This window comes from Budorcas taxicolor, chromosome 13, assembly GCF_023091745.1.
Source record: "Budorcas taxicolor isolate Tak-1 chromosome 13, Takin1.1, whole genome shotgun sequence".
Lineage (NCBI taxonomy): Eukaryota > Metazoa > Chordata > Mammalia > Artiodactyla > Bovidae > Budorcas > Budorcas taxicolor.
Window position 1 is genome coordinate 18,237,410 of NC_068922.1, and position 19,971 is coordinate 18,257,380.

A 19,971-nucleotide genomic window follows, 5' to 3' on the forward strand; every position below is an offset into this window, starting at 1 on the left:
GATCTGTACTGACCCTTAAGCTTGGATCAAATCTCAGTCTAGAGAAATTTATGCTTAGATAGTGCGTCTAGCTGTTGCAGGGCTGAGAATAGGAGAACAGGGGATTTCTTTATAAACCAGGAGTGCACTTACCCAGGACAGCACAGTCAGTCCACACCAAGGAAATCGTATTCTGGGTTGCACAGAACCTTTTTATTCAGTTATCACCCTTATGGTGTTGGGGGAGAGTTCCCCGTGTTCATTTGTAGACCAGATGGTCTGGGCTGGGGTGTTGGGTAGCTAATTAGTAAAGCTCTGTGGGTGTTTCGGATAGTCAGGAATGAGAACTCCTGTGAACAACCTCACTCCTTTTTGAAATAGATTGCCCTAGATATTTGCACCCCCCAAAGGGTAGGGTTTGCAGTGTACAATACCCATCCACAGTTGAGGAAGGAACCTTGGCTATAATAATAGTAACTAAACTTACTGAGCAGTGACTCAATCCCATGAGCTATTTTAACTGCTTTAAAGGTTTAGACTCCTGTAATTGTTTTAACCACTATGTGTGTTGGGGACTGTCTGTTATTCTCATTTCTCTGCCGAGGAGAGTGCTGTGAAAAGAGGGTCAGGAGTCGGCTCAGTGAGGCCCAGAGCCTGGACGCTGACTCCTGGCTCTGTTGCTTGTTTGGAAGCAGCTAACCCTCCCTTCATATTGATGATCCACAGAAGCCCCTTAGCTCATGAGGCTGATTTAAAGCGTTGGCATTTCTACTGCTTGTGCACTTGCTCCACAGCATGTCTTAGACCATGGAGGCCAGAACTCTCTGTGATGTGCAAGAGTTCTGGAAACACCTGCTGCAGCGTGGGCTTATCCCGGAGTTGTTCTGCACCATGTGTGTGCATATACATTCTTATGAATATATATATATATTCACCCTAGCATTTCCTGTGGCTTTCAGTGCTATGTTTACTGTAATTATAATTTTTATTTTTTAAATGTTTCTCAACAAATATTTATTGATTCAGCTGTACCCGGTCTTAGTTGTGGCACACGAGATCTTTTTTTAGTTGCAGCATATGGGATCTAGTTCCCTGGACAGAAATCAAACCTGGGCCCCCTGCATTGGGAAGCTGGAGTCTTAGCCACTGGACCACCAGGGAAGTCCCAGTAATCAAGTTATTTAAATAGTTTATTGAGATTAGGAACAGAGAGGTTTATTACATATAATTTAATTTTTACAAGAAATTTTAGAAAAGTACTAATAAATTTAGAAACATTTTACTAACATATAGAAATGTATGAGCTTTTTTAAAAAAAATGTAGGGAACTGAAGGGAAATAAAGAGCTTTTTCTCTACCGTCATGAGACAGTGGATGGTCGTACAAGTCTTTCAATGTGGGCATGATTTGGAAGGACATTTTAATTCCATGGTGAAAGCCATAGACCACAATGCAGCTTCTGGATGCACTGCTCTGGGTTTCCCCCACCCTTAAAAAGTGTTTTATGTAGAAAAATGTTTTAAATAGTATAGGATTTATTTTGTAGCATCTTCAAATTGCCTGTTTATTTTCTCATGAACACGAATTTATTCTAATTTCTTATTAAATTGCTCCCATGCTAAACATGAAGTATCAGTTAAGAATGCATTTTGCCTTGATTGGGGTGAAGAACTGTTTCCCTCTGCACAGGAAAGGAACCTCTGCTAACAGAGTGCACTCTGCTGGTGGCTCTGGGTTTTAGTAGTAGTCACAAAGCCAGCATCCTCTAAGTGATAGAAGGAATGTGGGACTTGAGAGTCAAAGGCACTTTAGCACCCACTCCCAGCAGCAGCATCTCTCTGCCCTCGGGCCTAGAGTGTAAGGCAGCCCCTGAGGAGGGACGAAGCAGCCCCTTTCTGGTCCTGCCTCCCCATCCCGGTCCTTCTTTCCTATCTCTGTCCTGCCTCCCCATCCCCATCCTGCCTCCCCATCCCGGTCCTGCCTCCCCATCCTGGTCCTGCCTCCCCATCCCCATCCTGCCTCCCCATCCTGGTCCTGCATCCCCATCCCCGTCCTGCCTCCCCATCCCATTCCTGCCTCCCCATCCCGGTCCTTCTTTCCTATCTCTGTCCTGCCTCCCCATCCCCATCCTGCCTCCCCATCCTGGTCCTGTATCCCCATCCTGGTCCTGCCTCCCCATCTGCGTCCTGCCTCCCCATCCTGGTCCTGTATCCCCATCCCCGTCCTGCCTCCCCATCCCATTCCTGCCTCCCCATCCCGGTCCTTCTTTCCCATCTCTGTCCTGCCTCCCCATCCCATTCCTGCCTCCCCATCCTGGTCCTTCTTTCCCATCTCTGTCCTGCCTCCCCATCCCATTCCTGCCTCCCCATCCGCGTCCTGCCTCCCCATCCTGGTCCTGTATCCCCATCCTGGTCCTGCCTCCCCATCCCCGTCCTGCCTCCCCACCCCGGTCCTACATCCCCATCCCCGTCCTGCCTCCCCATCCCGGTCCTGCCTCCCATCCCCGTCCTGCCTCCCTGTGGAGTTGCCGAGCCCAGGACAGCGGGCGCTTTCAGTGCCTCTGCTGCATCACTGTGGTCAATACTTGAGTGTATTTTAAAACACAACGTACCAGGATAATGCAAAATTTATGAGGTAATTGGGTTTTCCCCTCTACCTCCAAAGCATCGAACTAGCGAAAGTGAGAAGTTTCAAAGTTTTCTTGACATAATAAAGCCAAGATTAATTACTCTGATCTGATTGCTACTTAGTACATTTTGTTTTTCAAAAGATTGCTAGAATTACACAGTGATTTGAAAGAAGCTGAAAGATGATCTCTGACAGAGAAAATCTGGGGAGTTAGTAAGGCACTGTGTTTGTTTAAGGGGGAAAAAACTCCAGAAAGCCATAATAGGCATGATGACTTTGCTGCTGCCACTGTGTGTGTGTTTCAGCTGTCACTGACTACTTTTCCTCTTATGGTTTTATTGAGAACATGTGAATCAAGGGCAGCCTCTGCCCTTCAAGTCAATATATGTATTTGGCAAACAAGACCAGTGAACTAAGAACACCCTGCTCTTGGCTGTGCTTTGTAAAGGCGATTCTATTTTGGAAGGGGGTTTTAAACAAGCTCTGCGATATGCCAGATGCAGAAGCAAACAATTTGAAATTAAAAGTTTTTGAGATGGAGGCCTTGAGCACGTGTCCTGACATGCGGAGGAAATGTGAGTGGCCCTGCCCACACTGGAGATGCAGCAGCCAGGTCTTTCCCTCTGCCCCTGTCAGTCAAGATGTCTCCATGGATGCTTCTTGTGATTGTGGTTGGCAGGGCTCCCTTGCACTGAACCAATTTATTCTTAAAACATGCAGTTGATAAACTATAACTTGTTTTCTCTGTAGGTGACTTTCTGTGGAAGTGCAAGGGTGAAAGGAAGGGTGGTGGTGGGTGAAATCTTACTTATTACTATTTAGAAAATAACAAAGCCAGTGGTTTTCTAGTGTTACAGCTTATATGATTGCAATTTAATATATGCTTCATTAAAGGTATTGGTATAACCCCAGTACACATTTTTTTTTTCATCTAACGCAGATTGGAAGTAATATTTAATGCTTTGTTTGTATCTTCCATCAGTTACTGAATCCACCTACTTGTTAGATCTCTCACATTCTTCTTCAGTTTTGTCCTGATGGTGAAAGCGTGGCTTCTCACAGCTCCAGGAGATGATGCTCCGGCAGCCTCCGTGGCTTGAGCAGTGGAACCTCAGTGCCTTGCTGTCCTGTTGACCTTGTGGGGATTGAGTTCCCTGGTCACTTGCTCATCCCTTGTGCACACTGGACACTCCCAGGGAGGTGGACCCCCCCTCCCACCACCTCTCAGCCCCAATCCTGCCCTGCCTCATCCAACTCAGCATGCTCACCCTGTCTTTGGAGAAAAGGGGTCAGTTCTTCCGTGTCCTCCTGCTTGCTGTCTTGCTAAACCCAGGTGCCAGTCAAACATCCCTGCAGCATTAGCCTCCATCACTTTCCTTCTTTTCATATGGTTTAATTTACACTGTATTCTTTCCACAGTTGTTTGACTGTTTTCAAAAACAGCATGGATAGAAAGAAACCTAATTTGAAGGTTAGAATTCTGTTATTTTTAGAACGCAGCCTCCTCAGTCCTGGAATTGATTTCATTTGGTTGTCACTGGTCTTTGTGAAGAGTGAACCTTGCTTAGGATTTACATGTAACCTAGTCAAGTTTGGTTCAGTATTGTATTACTTTGCATAAGCTTTGTCAAGGGGGCTTGAATATTTGCTGTAGATTCAGAGTTAATGCATTGCCCTTCTCAAGGTACTTCCATTGCCCTTCTGCTGTGATGGGGTTCAAAACTGTGTCAAGTGCCCTGAAATCAGTCTGAAAAGTTCTTTCTCAGTTCATAACATTGTGACTTCTCATTAAATGACAGTGACAGTCCTTAAAGGCATATTATCTTATTTAAATTATGATGGATTTTGCTTTCCTAAATAAGTGGGCGCAATTTTAGGACTCTAGTGGCATTTATATGTGTATATATAGGTATTATTTTAGGTGCATTGAGAAGAATTCTTGACAAGGTACAAAATGGCATCAATTCCAAGGCACTTTTTTTTTTTTTCCCAAAAAGTAAGGGGAAAAAAAGAAAAACGAGTGTCAGTAGTCTACGCTTGATTTATATTTACCTGTGGGAGCAATGGTTTCCCATATATCTTACACCATAAACTGAAATTTTGGTGCCAGTACCCTGGTGTGCGGTTCTATTCAGAATGGAGACAGGTTTTTGCAGGGATGTCATGTGACTGTGAGATGGGCCCCAGAGACACTTTGTGTCAAAACAAACACTCACCTGGTCCAAATGGAGTTTGCCTCTTGTTTGTTGATTGGAGATTTTTAGTTAAGAATGGGCTCTGGTGTTCAGATGCTTGGATATGTTGATGTTATGCTGCTTCAGTCTCCTGTGTGCTGGTCCAGGCTCTGCTGTGATGTGAACACAGCCCTGTCTTGGTGTTGGGAGGTGGTCAGAGGGCTGGGCTGGACACGCCTGATGCCGCCGGTATGTGGGGCTGGTGACTGAAAGGTGGGAGTGCTTCTCTGGCTCACATAGCACATGTCAGACGGGTTTTCTGTTTTCCTTGTGGAGTTTTGTTGACCTGCTTTTCACTTTAGTCTGTTGATAAACAGGAAGTGCTGTTGCAGGGCTGAGAGGGGGTGTCTGAAGGACTTTTACTGTTAAGCCCATATAGGATTTCATTTTTAAAAGAGGAGAGATGAGGGGTTGGAGACTGTAACCCAAGATAATCCCACAGTCCTTAGTTTTGGAATTTTAACCAGTGTGATTTGGGGTCTTTCAAAATGCTTGAGGAAGCTGGAGATGATGTTTGGGTTGGGGGCTTGAGTGTCAGTGATTCCCACTCAGGTTTAGAGAGCCTCTCCTGCAGCCTGGCCCCCAGAGTTCCTGTGTGTGCGGCTCAGCTCTCCACATCCCGGTCCTGTGAAGAGAGGAGTCGGGTACAAGACAGGTGCTGAGGGGGTGTGTGTGTGTGATGTCTGGGCTTTATTCCCCACTGTCCAAACATGCCATGTACATCTTGGCCTCCTCACCTTTGTCTGAAGATGTCCCCCACTTGAGGGGGCATAATTCCTTTGTGAAGTGTTCTTTGTCTTTATTTGTTTTTGTAATTCCTGTACCACTTGATTGGCATTTAATTTTGATACCTAGGAATTGTTAGTGAACTTTCCACACACCTGTGGTTTGCCTCCCAAAGTTGATTTGAAGTCTTGAAGGGCACGGGCCTCCATAGACCTGGCTGGACCCCTTTATCCTAAAACACAAGCTCAACTTTGAGACTGAGTGTTAAGGTTTTCATTGGCTGGTGGTGTGTCAGATGCCGGCCTGTCACCTGCAGCTGTTAAACTGGGTAATGAGAGCACAGTGTTTTCAGTCATTAGGAGTCGCTGAAGGGATGCTCTTCCCTATCCTCGACTGTTCCTGCTGGCAGGAGTCTTTAACTTGGATGGGCCCGTGGCCTTGCTTCCTGCTTCCTACTCTGGATGGTGCAGAGCGTGGTTCTGCTGCCATCAGGAGGCTCCCTGTGTTTGGAAAGGTGGATGGATCGACAGCTCAGAACTCTGCTACTGCCAAGACATATGTCTGTAAACACGTGCTCAGCAGAGGATGTTGTAGTTAGGGGAGGTTAGGTAGTTTTAATTTTGTATGATGAGTTGCTTTCAAGATCAGATTATGGTGGTTGTGAAAATGCTTATCTTCCTTCCACTTTGAAAAGGAGAGCTATTTGGAGTGTGTTCAGTTTTTGTGTCTGCTTGAGCAATGTGTGACCCTCAGTGACAACTTACCTCCTTCATTGCTACACACACAGCCTCGAGTGTCTGCAGGTGGGAAATGACTGCATCGTTGGGCCACTGAGTCCACTGCCTTCTCGTTGTTGCTCTTGGTAGACGGGCTACATGCCTGTGTCATTAAAGCTCTGCCTTTCTGCCCAGTCCACTGTATCTGTGCATTTTCAGTGCTTCACAAACCAGCTTTGCTTCTGTTTTGCTGTCTTCCCACCCTGCCTGATAAGTTTATAGTGACATGTCTTACTGTTGTTTGAGGTAGTCCATTTCATGCTTTAATTACTAGTTGTATAATTAGGTTTTGCCTGAGTTCCCAAACAGCTAATTTGTTTCTTTGCATCCATGCAGGATTTTTATCGGAGACTTTAGGTATGATGCAGAATATGTTGGGTCTGTGCCTGCTATATTTCCTGTTTTAGTGCTTCAATTGCACAGCTTAGCATTTTGTTTTGTTTCTTTGGGAACACTGTGCACTATATTTTCTTAGAAGTAATACATTGAAGGCACAGTTAACTAAATTTCAAATGCCTCATAAAGGAAAACTTTACAAGGACAGCAAACTAACTGTGTATCTAAGGGATTAAGAAACGATATGGCATTAACCTCTATAATCTGCTCACATATTTCATAAGGTATCTTGAAGCCCTTTCTTTCAAATTCCCCCATTTCAAATCAATTTGAAATTGACCAGATAAAGCCAGATAAGTTTGTGAGTCACACTAGGGATTTTCAAGGAAAAATTTTAAGTGCGAACACACTTGGAAACCGATGAGTTAGCAAAGGAATACAAATTGACCTTTGGTATTGGGTCACCAGTAACACCGATGAGTTTTGGGGTGTGGGGCTGTGTTTAAGTGACTTGGGACCAGGGACCATTTGCTGCTGTAACCCTGTGTCTGTTCAGTGCCTGCCATCGGGTAGATGCTCCTTGAGTGTGTGAATCAGGTCCTGAGGCTTGATTGGGGTGATACTGTAAACATGCACATCTTCCAGACACTGTTGTGAGTGCTGTGGAGAGACAGGGCAGGAGACAAAATGAGACTGGAGGCTGCTGCTGTGCAGGGTAGATGTTAGCAGGCACTGACATTTGGGTGAGCTTTCCCCGGGGTTTCCAGGAGGGGCCCAGCGAGCTATAGCAAGTCCGAGTGACAAGGAGACCCCGTGCATTCACTGGCCCAGGTCTCGGTGTTCGTGGTGACTGTGTGCTTTGTCGGTCTGTCGCTCTCTTTGCTGAAAATCATCCTAAAAGCTGATGCAGGTTCCTCGCCTGCACATATGTCCGAGGTAATGAGACTCGGAGAGGACTCTGGTCTCTGGCACATCTTTTGAAGATACCATCATAGCTCCCGCCCTGGACCCATGCTGGGAGTGTCCTGGGAGGAGGAGGGTGCTCCACCTCTGGCATCAGCGGTCCCAGGAAACACTGGGACAGGCCTTTCCACCTCCCGAGTGCCTGCAGTTGGAGCCACGTTCTGAGCACCAGCATCTGCTGTCCCCCACCTTGGGGCCACCCCTGTGATGTGGTGGTGCTGTGGCCTTCCTCGCCAGACCCTGCGCAGCGGGGGCTATGCTGAGTTTGAGTGTAGGGGCCACAGAGTGCGGCTGGATGGCTGTGTGCCCAGGCTTCTAAAAAGGAGACCCCAGGTAGGTGCAAGTTATCTATCTATCAAAACCCACCGTTTCCTCACAGTCTCCTCTGTTAGTTCACGAGTCATTCTTCTGATTCAGTCCAGTTGGGTACTGCCAGATGTAAGGAATTAATTGTGGATTTTTAAGCAACTTGAGATAACATCTTTAAAGAAAAACTGGGAGGTGGTTTTTGGATTAAGTCATAGGATGGGGGAGTCGAGAGCTGCTTTGGGGTCAAATTTGGTTGGTTTGTTTTAGAATTCTGCACTATTAGAGTTTATCATGTTTCAGGGAGGCTTTCTTTCTGTCGGAGAAATTCCTTTTTGTCTGAGTCAGCCTCTCTTGTTGGCTGGTTGGAGAGTAAATAGGAGAGGGGAGGTTTTTCTTTTGTGAAGCTGGGTGAGAACCTTGAGGATCTCTTAGGTTGGTTATTTCTTTATAAACAGTAGAAAAACATTCAGCATCTTAGTTCACTTTAGAAGATCTCAGTTGTTGTCTGATGTGTACAGGTGCTGTGGGCTGCTGGTGCCCCAGGATGGGTCTCTGCCCTGAGGGGTCTGAGGCCTGGTTTTAATGGTTGTATGTGTGTGCTAAGTTGCTTCAGTTGTGTCCGACTCTTTGCAACCTTATGGGCTGTAGCCTGACAGGCTCCTCTGTCCATAGGATTCTCCAGGCAAGAATACTGGAGTGGGTTGCGCTGTCCTCCAGGGGATCTTCCCCACCCAGGGGTCTCTTATGTCTCTTGCATTGGCAGGCAGATTCTTTACCACTAGCGCCACCTGGGAAGCCCTTTAATGGTTACGGGTTTTTTGCTTTTTTCCCTGCAGCTTGGAATCCAGCACTTCCAGGTGCCGACATGCTTCTTAAATCTATATGTCTTTATAGGTGACACTGGGGGTAAGACATTACTTCCTTAAACTGAAGATAGTCTAGTCTATATACGTGTAGACTTGGGTTACATATTTTTCATTATTGTTATTTTTTCCCATTCTAAGTGAAAAAGAAAAAGAATGAAAGAAAGAAAAGACAAGACTCTATCCTGATCAGATTTTCCCTTCCTCGTGTGTCCTCCTAACAAATCCGTTTGATCCTTGTGCAAGAAGCAGTGCGTCCAAAAGAGCAGAGCAGTCACTGAGAAGTCAGAGTGACATCTGAGCTGAAATGCCCTTTCTCTTCCATGATCTCAGACAGGTTGGGTTTCCTGCTCCCCTGGCCTCACACCTGCACATGGAGCTGGAAGCATTTACCTCGAATGAATGTCCTGAAAACCATTGCTGTGCATGAGTGGCCCCATGGCTGGCCCCTTGTGGAGTCGGGAAGGTTAGGGAGGCCCAGGGAGGCCTGGTGTCGGTGCCCACCTTCAGCTCTCTGGTGGTCCCCAGGCCTGGAAGGAGAGGCTTGGAGTTGGGGAGGACACTCCTGTAGGTCCATGTTGTTTTTCGGGTCTCAGCCTCATTTACTGTCTCACACCCTTTCCCGGTGCCTCTGGCCCATCAGGTGACAGTACTTCCCACCGTCTGCCCTGGGCATCCTGACCCTCCCTGGGACGTAATCGGGGAGAACGTGGCTGGCTCCAGTAAGCTGTTGTCTGGCTCTCCTTTTCCTAAGTTGTAAGCAGGTGTGACCAGCATAAACTCAACTTCTGCCCGGTCCTCCAGGCCAGCGGTGCTGGGGATGCAGCTCTGCGCGTGAGCAGGAAGGTGTTTCTGCAGGAAATTGGGTTCCTTTACATTGGAAGGATAGAGTACCTGGGAGGCTTCTTTCCCCACAGCTCAGGCCATCTGGAGTGTCAGCCAGGATAGTCACACTGAGGTTCTTGAGCGAGCTCTGAAGTCAGAGGATACAGGATGAAGGGAGCGTTGATCCCAACAGGCGCCTGTGTCCATGGGGCTTCTTTTGGTGGTTAGGGGAGCATAAGCCTCTTTGTGGATTCTAGTTTTCCGAGAAAGTCTTGTTGAAATTTCTTTTTTGTCCAATTGGGTTATTTATTATACGTATTTTATACATTATTTGTGCAACAGCATGGTGTTTTGTTCATTGTTTTGTGCTAAAGAGCAGAAGATGATCCCTGCATTTGGGGAACTTATCTAGAGATAAAAAAGATCACCATGTGTGTGCAAGGAAACAGGCTATCATGTGACACCTCTGTGGTCTGGATGAACACCTTGGGGTCAGAGGGCATTTCACAGGGGAGGTGGTTGTGATCTCTGTGGGAGAGGGAAGGACAGCCTGGGTCACTGGAATCGTGGGGTGAATGCTCTCAGCTGTGTGGAGGGGAAGGTACCAGTGTTTACTGAGCACCTGCTCTGTCTCGGGCTTGGCTCTGGGTGCCTAGGCTAGGATCCACAGAGAGTCCGGAAAAGCAGGCTTGGAGAGTGTTGAGTGCTTGGCCGAGGACGTTGGGTTTTAGTGTTTAGGATGTAGTGAGTCACTGGAAGTGACTCATCCCAGGGCAGGGACACGATGAAATAGGTGTTTTGTGAAGATGAATGCAGTCTCAGGATGTAGAGAGGATTAAGAGAGGAGCCTGGAAGCAGTGAGATGAGTTAGAAGGTGATTCCATTATTGAGAACAAGAGAAGAAGGAAGGGGAAAGGAAGGGATGTGTTCACTTGTTACTTAAGGTGATAAAATTATAAAATTATACATATATGTTTCTTATGGAAAATCAGAAGGGTGGCCAATTGAGTTTAGCAGTTCTTTCCCATTGTCTATGGCTGCAGATTCTACTTCAGACTAAAGATGAGATGCTACCTTTCATGGTGTTCTGTGCACAGCATTTAAATTGCTGTGCAGTGTTTCATGGATTATATGTCCTCAATTTCTAATTGTTGGGTGTGTAGCTGGTTTCCTATTTTGTAGTACTATTTATTAAAACATCTGATTTTCTATATACATCTTGACCATTTGTAGACAAACATTTTAAATTTCTGGGTCACATACTGATCACTTCGAGGAAATTTTCCGTTAATTAATTCTGTCATGATAAGACAGATTCTTCAATTGTCCCAGCTTTTTTTTTTTTTTAAATAAAATTTCTCTCCAGACGTAGGATCCACTTCAGTATCATACATTGCATCTAGATACTAGATAATGTGCATTTCAAAAAAAGAAATCAGTGCAGTTGTGTTACTAAGGTCTCATCTTCTGGACTTGTCTGGTTGTTTCTTTGTGGTGTCATTTGACCTGATTTTCTGTCCCCTGTATTTCCTGTGGGAAGGTGAGGTTTATGGCTTGATTAGGTTAAGTCAGAGGAGGATGGTACTGCCAGTAGGAATGAAGACAAAATGTTGATTTTATGGGCAAGATAAGGGATAAAAGCTTCATAAATTAGAATTAAAATAGGACTTGATAAAAATATTGTTTAGTTGTCAGTTATTCCCAAATGAATATCCTTTTATTCATCGCATTAAAATTTCCTGGCAAGTAATCAAAACAAGCTCCCTGGGGAACTCAGACAGCTCCCAAAATCACGTGCAGTGAGAGAGGTTGATGATTGCATGTCGGGAGAGCTTTGAGGTGAAATGATCTGAGAAAGAGTTTGTTTCCGACACTGACTGTGAATACATATATAGCCTTCTATGTGATTGTGAAATATCTATGTATGTATTCATGGTGATGTTTTGTAAGATGTAGTAACAAACATCTGTTTCATTTAAGAAATGTTCCTGGGACTTCCCTGGCGGCCCAGTGAGTAGGACACCGTGCTTCCACTGCAGGGGGCACGGGGACTCAGATCCTGCATGCCACATGGCATGGGAAAGAAAAGAAGTGTTCATGGGGGCATTAGCCCATGAGTTTATGAGCTAAAACATAGTAATAATAGTACCTAGAAGAAATACAAAGCATTTCAGCCTTGAGAAGTTCTGATTCAGTAGAGCTGAGGTTTGGAACTTCTGACTAGTAGTCAAGGGGTGCTGATCTGGGATGGAATCCTACTTAGAGAACCACTGCTTCAACTAGGATGAGGTTCAAACTGTAATATAATACTTAGGTGAGTGGGTTTTCAAACTTGATATTTTTAAACAATCAAAACTTTTTTATTAAAATAAATATTTTATGGACCTACGCACTGTGCAAAACATTAAAAAGTGATGCTATTGGGAAGAGATTGGGAGGAGGGGCTGTAGGAAGACAAACAACTGTGATGCTGCTGTTGGAAACCACCCGTATGGGTCTTAGAAAGGGCTAGGAATCATCGGCAGACCTGGGGCCGTCTTGGCTGACAGCATTTATTAGTTGTGACTTCTTGGCAGCAGTTTATGCTCTCTGAGTCTTAAATTTTCTCATCTGAAAATAGGGCTTATAAACCCTCCCATCACATTAGATAGTGCGCGTGAATGTAATGCAAATAGAACTCAGGGTTACCACATTCTCATTCTTGCCTTGGTTCTGTCCCAAGCCAACTCTGTGATCTCTGTTAGATGATTTCTATGGAGAGGAGCAGGAATTGGGGAGCATCTGTGGCTCGGGTGATATCTTTGCTGTTGTGAAAGTAATGTCACAGGTACAGACATCGATCATGGGCTGATTTCACATACTACTGGGCTAATGTGCGACAGTAGAGTGATCATGTGCTGATTCTAATAAAGCAGAATGCCAGACAGTTATTTCCTTGGGGTTGGAATTCACCTTTGGTTTCAGGCTGCCTTCTTCTTTTTTGATCGACATGTTAAATGCAGCCATCCACCCTTCAAGGGAGGCAGCAGGTTTGTGGTTTGCTCTGTTGTGTTGTGGTGGTGAGGTGGTGTCATGAGTGTTGGGTGTGGTTTGGGGTGGAAAAGGGGGGCAGCAGAGATTGATCAATTGATCTATAGATTTCAATTGAAAATATTTTTTAAAATCCCAGAAAATTCCCAAAGCATAACTTGAATTTGCCATCCACACAGATGACTCTTTACACAGTTCTTGCATTGTTTTAGGTAGTATACATCATCTAAAGTACACAGGAGGAGGTGGTAGGTCATATACAAATACTACATCATTTTGTACCAGGGATTGAGCATCTGGATTTTGATGTCCCCATAAGTCTTGGAACCCCATACTGAGGGGGGACTATATCATGTCTATCTTGAACTACCAATGTTCATTAAAAAAAAAAAAAGAACTTAACAGCATACTTAAAGTTTCTTGCTTTTGGTTTAAATAGATTGGAAAGATACTTACCAAGATAATCTAGCATGAGGCATCAATCCTACTGACTTTATATTGCTCTTCTACTGACTTAAAAGAGAATATGCTTTCTATTTGTGATGTCATTACCAGTGACTTCATTTGTCTCTGCATTATAACTTTCCTTGGCTCACAGGATGAACAAATGCTAACCTTGAAGCCCTGTGCCACCATGCCCATTATTTTATTTTCCAACAATTTCTTGTCTTTTGGTTTCTGGACATTATAGTTGTGCAGAGTCAAGTGGTTCTACCAGGATTCTCATGAAAAAGAGCAGCGTCTCCTAGAGAGTTTGTCTTTTCCAACTTTGTGCCTGGTCTATTCCACATTCTCCTCCATATTTCCGTGTGAACAGTTATATTACTTCTTTTTGTCTGTCTTTTGACTCAGTGTGGAAGATTGAACCCTGTTCCACTGCCCTGTGTGTGCTTTGCCTCCCTCTCTTGCAACCACTTCTTGGATTTCTGTCTCTTTCTCTCTCTCTCTCTCACACACACACACACACAAATGTGATGTTTGATGTCACATTATTTTCTTTTAAAACTGCTCAGAGCTGAACCATGTAAGATACCTTTATTGCTTATTCTTAGACAACTTGTATGTTTTCTCTGGAATGAACAATTCACCCCCACCCCCTACCCTCCTTTGGTTGGTCTTCTGTGAACTTGCAGCTAATTCCATCCCCGCTTGGCCAGCTGTTAAGTAGCGTCTCATTGTGTTGAGGTGCATGGGGTCCTCTCCCGGCCTCGTCTGACGACAGCTCCCACCATGACCTGCCCTTCCCACCCCTGGTAAGCATCCAGTGCGTCCTCTCACAGGTCTGTCCCGGCTTCACGCGCCACGGTGTCCTCATTCGTGGTTAGGTCTCTGTTGGCACACATCTTCTAGTACCCATCTGAGAAAGAGAGAGGGGAACTTCTTGGCGACACTTCATTTCTGAAAGTGTTGTATTCTACCGGCGCTCATGCTTCACTGATAGTTGGTCGGTGAGGTCCAGAATTCTATGTTGTAAAACATTTCTCTTAGAAGTTTTGAAGTCAGTGTGCTGTTATCATATAGATTTTGGTGTTGCTCTTAAAAAGGTCCAACCCATTCTGATTTCTGATTCCTTTTCCCTTTGGTGGTGACTTGTATTTTACTTTCTGGAAGTTCCTTCCTTTCTTCATTCCATCCCACCCTCTTCTGGGATCTGAGTCTCTTAAAACCTCATCACCAACCTTTCTCAAATGTTCTCACTGAACGTAATCTTTTTCTCTTCAGAACTCACAAAGCATTTTTTTAACTTACTTATTTTTAAGTGGAGGAAAATTGCTTCACAGTATTGTGAAGCCTCTGCCATACATCAACATGAGTCACCCGTAGGTGTACATGTTTCCTTTCCTTCTTTAACCCTCACAAATCATTTTTATGTTTCATTTTCTTATGACCCATGGTCTGTCTGTTTTTAACTATTTGTGTTTTTTTTTCTTATCTGATAAATTTTAATTTTTCACAATAGGTCTTGATTGTTAGTGCTTATACTCAGTTTTTTTGGGATCAATGTGAATTTCCTAGTTACACAAGTCTATTCTCCTTTGAAGATTTGACAGGGTATAGACCATTACTATACACCATGATTGAGGCAAGAGTAGGGTACCGTTTCTATTTGCAGATGCTTTTCTTGAAACTCACTTGGGCATAAAATATGTACCACTTGTGTGTCACCACTTGAAAAAGCTCATTACCTTGTTGTATGGTGTGGTGTCTTAAGAGTCCCTTGGACTTCAAGGAGATCCAACTAGTCTATCCTAAAGGAAATCAGTCCTGAATATTCATTGGAAGGACTGATGCTGAAGCTGAAACTCCAATACTTTGGCCACCCGATGCAAAGAACTGGCTCATTGGACAAGACCCTGATGCTGGCAAAGATTGAAGGCAGGAAGAAAAGGGGATGACAGAGGATAAGAAGATTGGGTGGCATCACCGACTTGATGGACATGGGTTTGGGTGGACTCTGGGAGTTGGTGATGGACAGGGAGGCCTGGCGTGCTGCAGTCCATGGGGTTGCAAAGAGTTGGACACGACTGAGCAACTGAACTGAACTGAACAGTGTGGTGATGCTTTGTGGAGTGGTGAGAGATTTCTTGAAGTCTGGGTAGGAATCATTCTTTCATTATGACTTTCCCTCCTCTGTCTCTCTTCCTGTGTCCTGGGATAGAGTGCGCATCAGAATTCTTCGCAGTTTGCATCTTATCAAATCTCTGCTTTCTTTCTACCTGATCACAGAACTATCCCCTCCATCTTTTCCCAGTCGTCTTGGGTGAGAAGCAGTGATTCTGTGTGTGGGTTTGTCTCCTGGTTTCTTCTCTGGGCTCCGATCCATCTTGGGGAGTGTTGCCTGGGGGGGACATTTGCTTCTTGGTAGTCCTCTGTCCAGCCGCTTGTTGAGAACCTTGTCTCTCATTCCTGGATTTTTGTTCACCATAATGTAACCTTATTGCTACTGTTCAGATCTTTGGTTATTTATATGCACATACTGTAAGTGAAACCTTTTTAAAAAATTGAGTATGTGTCACGTTTGTTTTTTTATCTGATGACAAGTCTACTGATTGTAGAATTAATGTTTTTGGCATTTTTAAAAGTGGCTTATCACTGCTTTCTGTTCAGTTGTATGTATAAGTTTCTATAGCCAGGACAGCAACAGCAATGATTTCTGTTATTAATTATTTCAAACTTCATAGTGAAAACTACTGTGAAGTGGAATCAACGAGTATGTGCCAACTTGTTTAGAAAACAAGTTTTTCTCCTGGGTACTTGACCGTTCCTTGGAAATACTGCCAGTCCTCTGGGTATTTAGAGAGAATTGTGTGGATGAAGGCTGTCAGTTAACACCTCCTGAGAGACAACTCTTCCAAGGAGATGTATTTCTCAGCGGCGAAAAGCATCCTGGTTTTACACTCTTGTGGGAGGACTTTTTTTTCAGTGTCCTTTGCTCTGTTGGGATTACTGATGATTCGCACTTTGTGTCTTCTCTCCAAGCGGTTGTTTCCATTCAGCACATGGTTCAGCGTGACATTAATAAGTACCAGCCTGATGAAAGCCTTGACATGGTGTTGTCGTGGCTACTTGGCATAGCTGACCGCTGAATCAGGACTTCTCTGAAGTCAGGAATCAACAACTGAATCTCAGAAATGGACACACCCTGGTCAGGCAGTTGAAGGATGATAAGCCAAGTCTGGAGAATATTTCAAGGAGGAGGGAGTGACCGGCAGTGTCAGATTCTGCTGATAGACCAAGGAAGATGGGTCTTGAGAACTCACTAGCAGCATGGAGGCTGTTGGTGACCTCGATGGACAGTTTTGGCACTTGTGGTGGGGAGGAAGCCTGACTGGCATGGGGCTATATGAGAAGAAGAATCTGAGATGACAGACCCTTAAAATATTTTGCTGTCAAGGGGATCAAAGTGTGGTAGTTCAAGGACAAAATAGGGTCCATAGAAGATTTCATACAATTATTTTAGCATCTGCAAAAATACAGTATTAACAACTTTTGAAGACTCTGAGTTGAGAGTTGAGTGCTATTTTCCATGCTGTTACGGTTTTAAAAAATTAATTTTATTGAAGTATAGTTGATTTACACCGTTGTGTTAATTTCTACTGTACGACTGATTCAGTCATACAAATATATACATTCTTTTTAAAAAATACTCTTTTCCATTATGGTTTATCACAGGTACATTGTGCTATATAAGGGGACCTTGTTGTTTATCCATCCGATATGTGCTAGTTTGCATCATACTGTTAACGGTTTTTAGGAACTCTAACAGTAAGGCTAGAGATAGACTTTTAACCTTTCTTGGGATGTTCCAGTCAGGAGAAGCTCTTGGGGAAGAGGATGGCTGAGGAGTCTTGAGGGATGGAAATGGTCAGCCTGCGGGTAAATGGGGCTCCAAACATTGGGCACAGTGGGGAGGGGTGCGTTTATACAGGACACAGTGCAGGCTGCTAGAGAGGAAATGGCGCAAAGAAGGCGGGACTGTGGTAGGTTCCCCCGTATTAGTTTAAGAGATTGGGACATCTTTAGGAGGGAATTTATTTCCAGGGAGTACCTCCAAATGTTATAGAAAGGCAGTAGATTATGATCTCATGTGGAAAGAGTGAGGAGGGTCAAGAGGCTTTAAGAACGTGTTTTATAAGTTACGTTTTAGGGGTCAGTTTGCATCTGTGTTGGAGCAGGAAATGGCAACCCATTCCAGTATTCTTGCCTGGGAAATTCCATGGACAGAGGAGCCTGGCGGGCTCCATGGGGTTGGCAAGCAATCGGACACAACTGAGCATGCACACATTGCTTTTTGTGTGCATAAAAGTGTTTCAGAAATGAAAGCGGATATTTAAGCTGGTTAGGTCATCCTGCTCGGGGGAAGCAGAGGACAGGGTGGATCAGTGATAAATGGCTGGATATGATGGTAAAGGACCACCTTCTCTTTATTCACCCCCCGGGTTATTCATTCTTCCCCATTTCTCTTGCAGAGTGAATGCCACTTGGGAAGGAAGAGTAGAAGTACAGTTTGTTTCAGGACTTTGTTCTTTAACAGCTGAACAAATCTAGAAATGAAAAATTCTGGAGCCTGGCTGGACTAACAGCAGCGAGTTTCCTAAGAACTCTCTAGGTGACGTGATTAATATAACCAGGGAATTAGCCGAGTAAGGCCCATGTATGAAGGGGATGCCAAGAGAGGGGTGTGTGTGTGTGTGTGTGTGTGTGTGTGTGTCTGTGTCTGTCTGTCTGTCTGTCTGCACGCGTGCGAGCGCGCGTGTGTATTCTAGAAGCTCACTGTCTGTGTTCTGGATGAACAGTTGATTTCAGTAGTGAATCTCTCTTTTTAAATGTTTTGGCCGTGTGGCATCTTAGTTCCCCGGCTGAAAGTGCTGAGTCTTAGCCTCTGCACCTCCAGGGAATTCCCTGAATTTCCTTTTAAAGAAGTCCAGATAACTGAGGGTGCATGCAGAGCAACTGTGGAGTGTTGGTGTAGTGGTTTCTATGGTCATGTTTAATAACTTTGAGAACTGGAATCTGAATGGTTTTCTGTGCTGGTTAACAAGTGACAGGGATTGATAATACATGTTCCATTGTAATGATTGCCTAGGGCTTTGGAGTCCCTGGCTTTGCCCTTGGAAGGTCTGAGTCAGTAGATATGGGGTAGGGTCCATAGTCTGTGTTTTTATTAATAACTGTCATTAATCTTGTGCCTCCTCCACCCCAGCCTTTCCTCTCAGAAAGAGCTGTACCTGACATCACTGTTTAAGTTGGTAAAATAGAGTGTTAATGTGAATTGAACTTTTTATTAGTAATTCTGTGCTATGGATGATTCAGTAGCTAATGGCAAAGGTTATAGTTTAGTGTATTTTCATCTTTGAATATACAAATGAGAATGATTGTAGAAGTTGAAGAACAGCTATGTTTTTTCCTCACGTCATTTTAGAACTTGGTTTGATGTTATATTCTGTGGCATATATGTTGTGTGTGTATGTGTGTGTGCATGTGTATATGTGTACATGCATAAGTGTGCACACAAACCCAGGCAGCAGTGTGTAACACTTAAAGTGAAGTCCTTTGTCTTCCTTCTTCCCCAGCCCCACCCCTCAGGGATAAGTATTAAAATGTTGGTGTGTATATCTGGGGACATTTTTCTGTGCACACATACGAGTGTATGTAATTTTGTCTTTATAAAACAGACTCAAGCACACACGCTGTTCTGAGCTTGCTTTGTTCACTTGTGGTCTTAACATTCTGCGTCAGTATATTTTAGACCTGTTTGTAGTGATTACATAGAGCCACCAAGGCAGACAGCCTCCTTTTCTTCAGCCTATCTGAAGCAAGCACGCGGTATGTGTTGCTTGCTTATTAGAATGTCTCAATAGATTGGATTGGGGAGATTATGAAGTATTTCATATTGGACCATGGGAAACTCAGCATACTTCAGACGAATTACTATTTTGTGTGCCGTGAGTTGTGGTGGTGTCTGCAGCTCCTATCACAATAGTATATCAGTGTCTGAGCCAAAGGGATGTACATGCATGAGTGACCCCATCATAAAAAAGCTAAATGGACTCAAACGTAGGGAGCCACCTGAATTTTCAATCAAGTGCCGTATTGTTGATGAGGTCAGTTCCTTTTCACGGCAGGAGTTTATCCTGGTTTTGCTAACTTGCTGTATACTCTCATACAGGATCCAAACTACTGGATACAAGTGCATCGACTAGAACACGGAGATGGAGGAATTCTGGATCTCGACGACATCCTCTGTGATGTGGCAGATGACAAAGACAGGGTGAGTTCAAGTCCAGGGAAGCGGCTCTGGTGCATTTTGTGAAGACTGGGGAGGGTGTGGGTGGAGGGGAGCACTTTCCTTTCTGTTTCAGACACTATTTTAAAGAGCATTTGGGCCACTCATACTGGTTTGCTTATTTTATCGTAAGTATCATGAATCTTTGCTTTCCTGAACCCCAGGGACTCAATACTAGGTTTTGGGAATTTTAAAATTGCAGTGTTTAAATGGAAACATTTTAAGAAGTTTCCATGCCATTCCCCCCTTATTTTCACCAAACGTAACATCTTTCTTGACAACTCAGGCCTGTCATTATGATCACCATCTCTGTTTTGATCCCAGTGGCTGGCATTCCCTGGCTGCGTTCCAGTGTCCTCCCAGTGGGCTTGGCTTCCAGGAAGCCACCCTTTCCTCTGTAGCTCCTCTTTGGGTTCTGTCATACTGCAACACCATCTTCACTGTCAGCGCTGAAGCCATGGCCTGGACCCACCTCCTGTCTGTCCTCACTGACGGAGGGGGCAGAGGAAAGACTC

The 19,971-nt window shown here is 44.5% G+C and overlaps 1 protein-coding gene across 8 annotated transcripts in view; it reads left to right on the forward strand.

Moving 5' to 3' along the window:
- Window positions 1-19,971, forward strand: part of PARD3 (par-3 family cell polarity regulator) — a 592,324-nt gene that overhangs the window by 72,213 nt on the left and 500,140 nt on the right. For all 8 annotated transcript variants that reach the window (XM_052651068.1, XM_052651061.1, XM_052651065.1 and 5 more), the window contains exon 2: window positions 19,340-19,441. In XM_052651068.1, coding sequence (XP_052507028.1) covers window positions 19,340-19,441 — 102 coding nt within the window. The remainder of the gene's footprint in view (window positions 1-19,339; window positions 19,442-19,971) is intronic.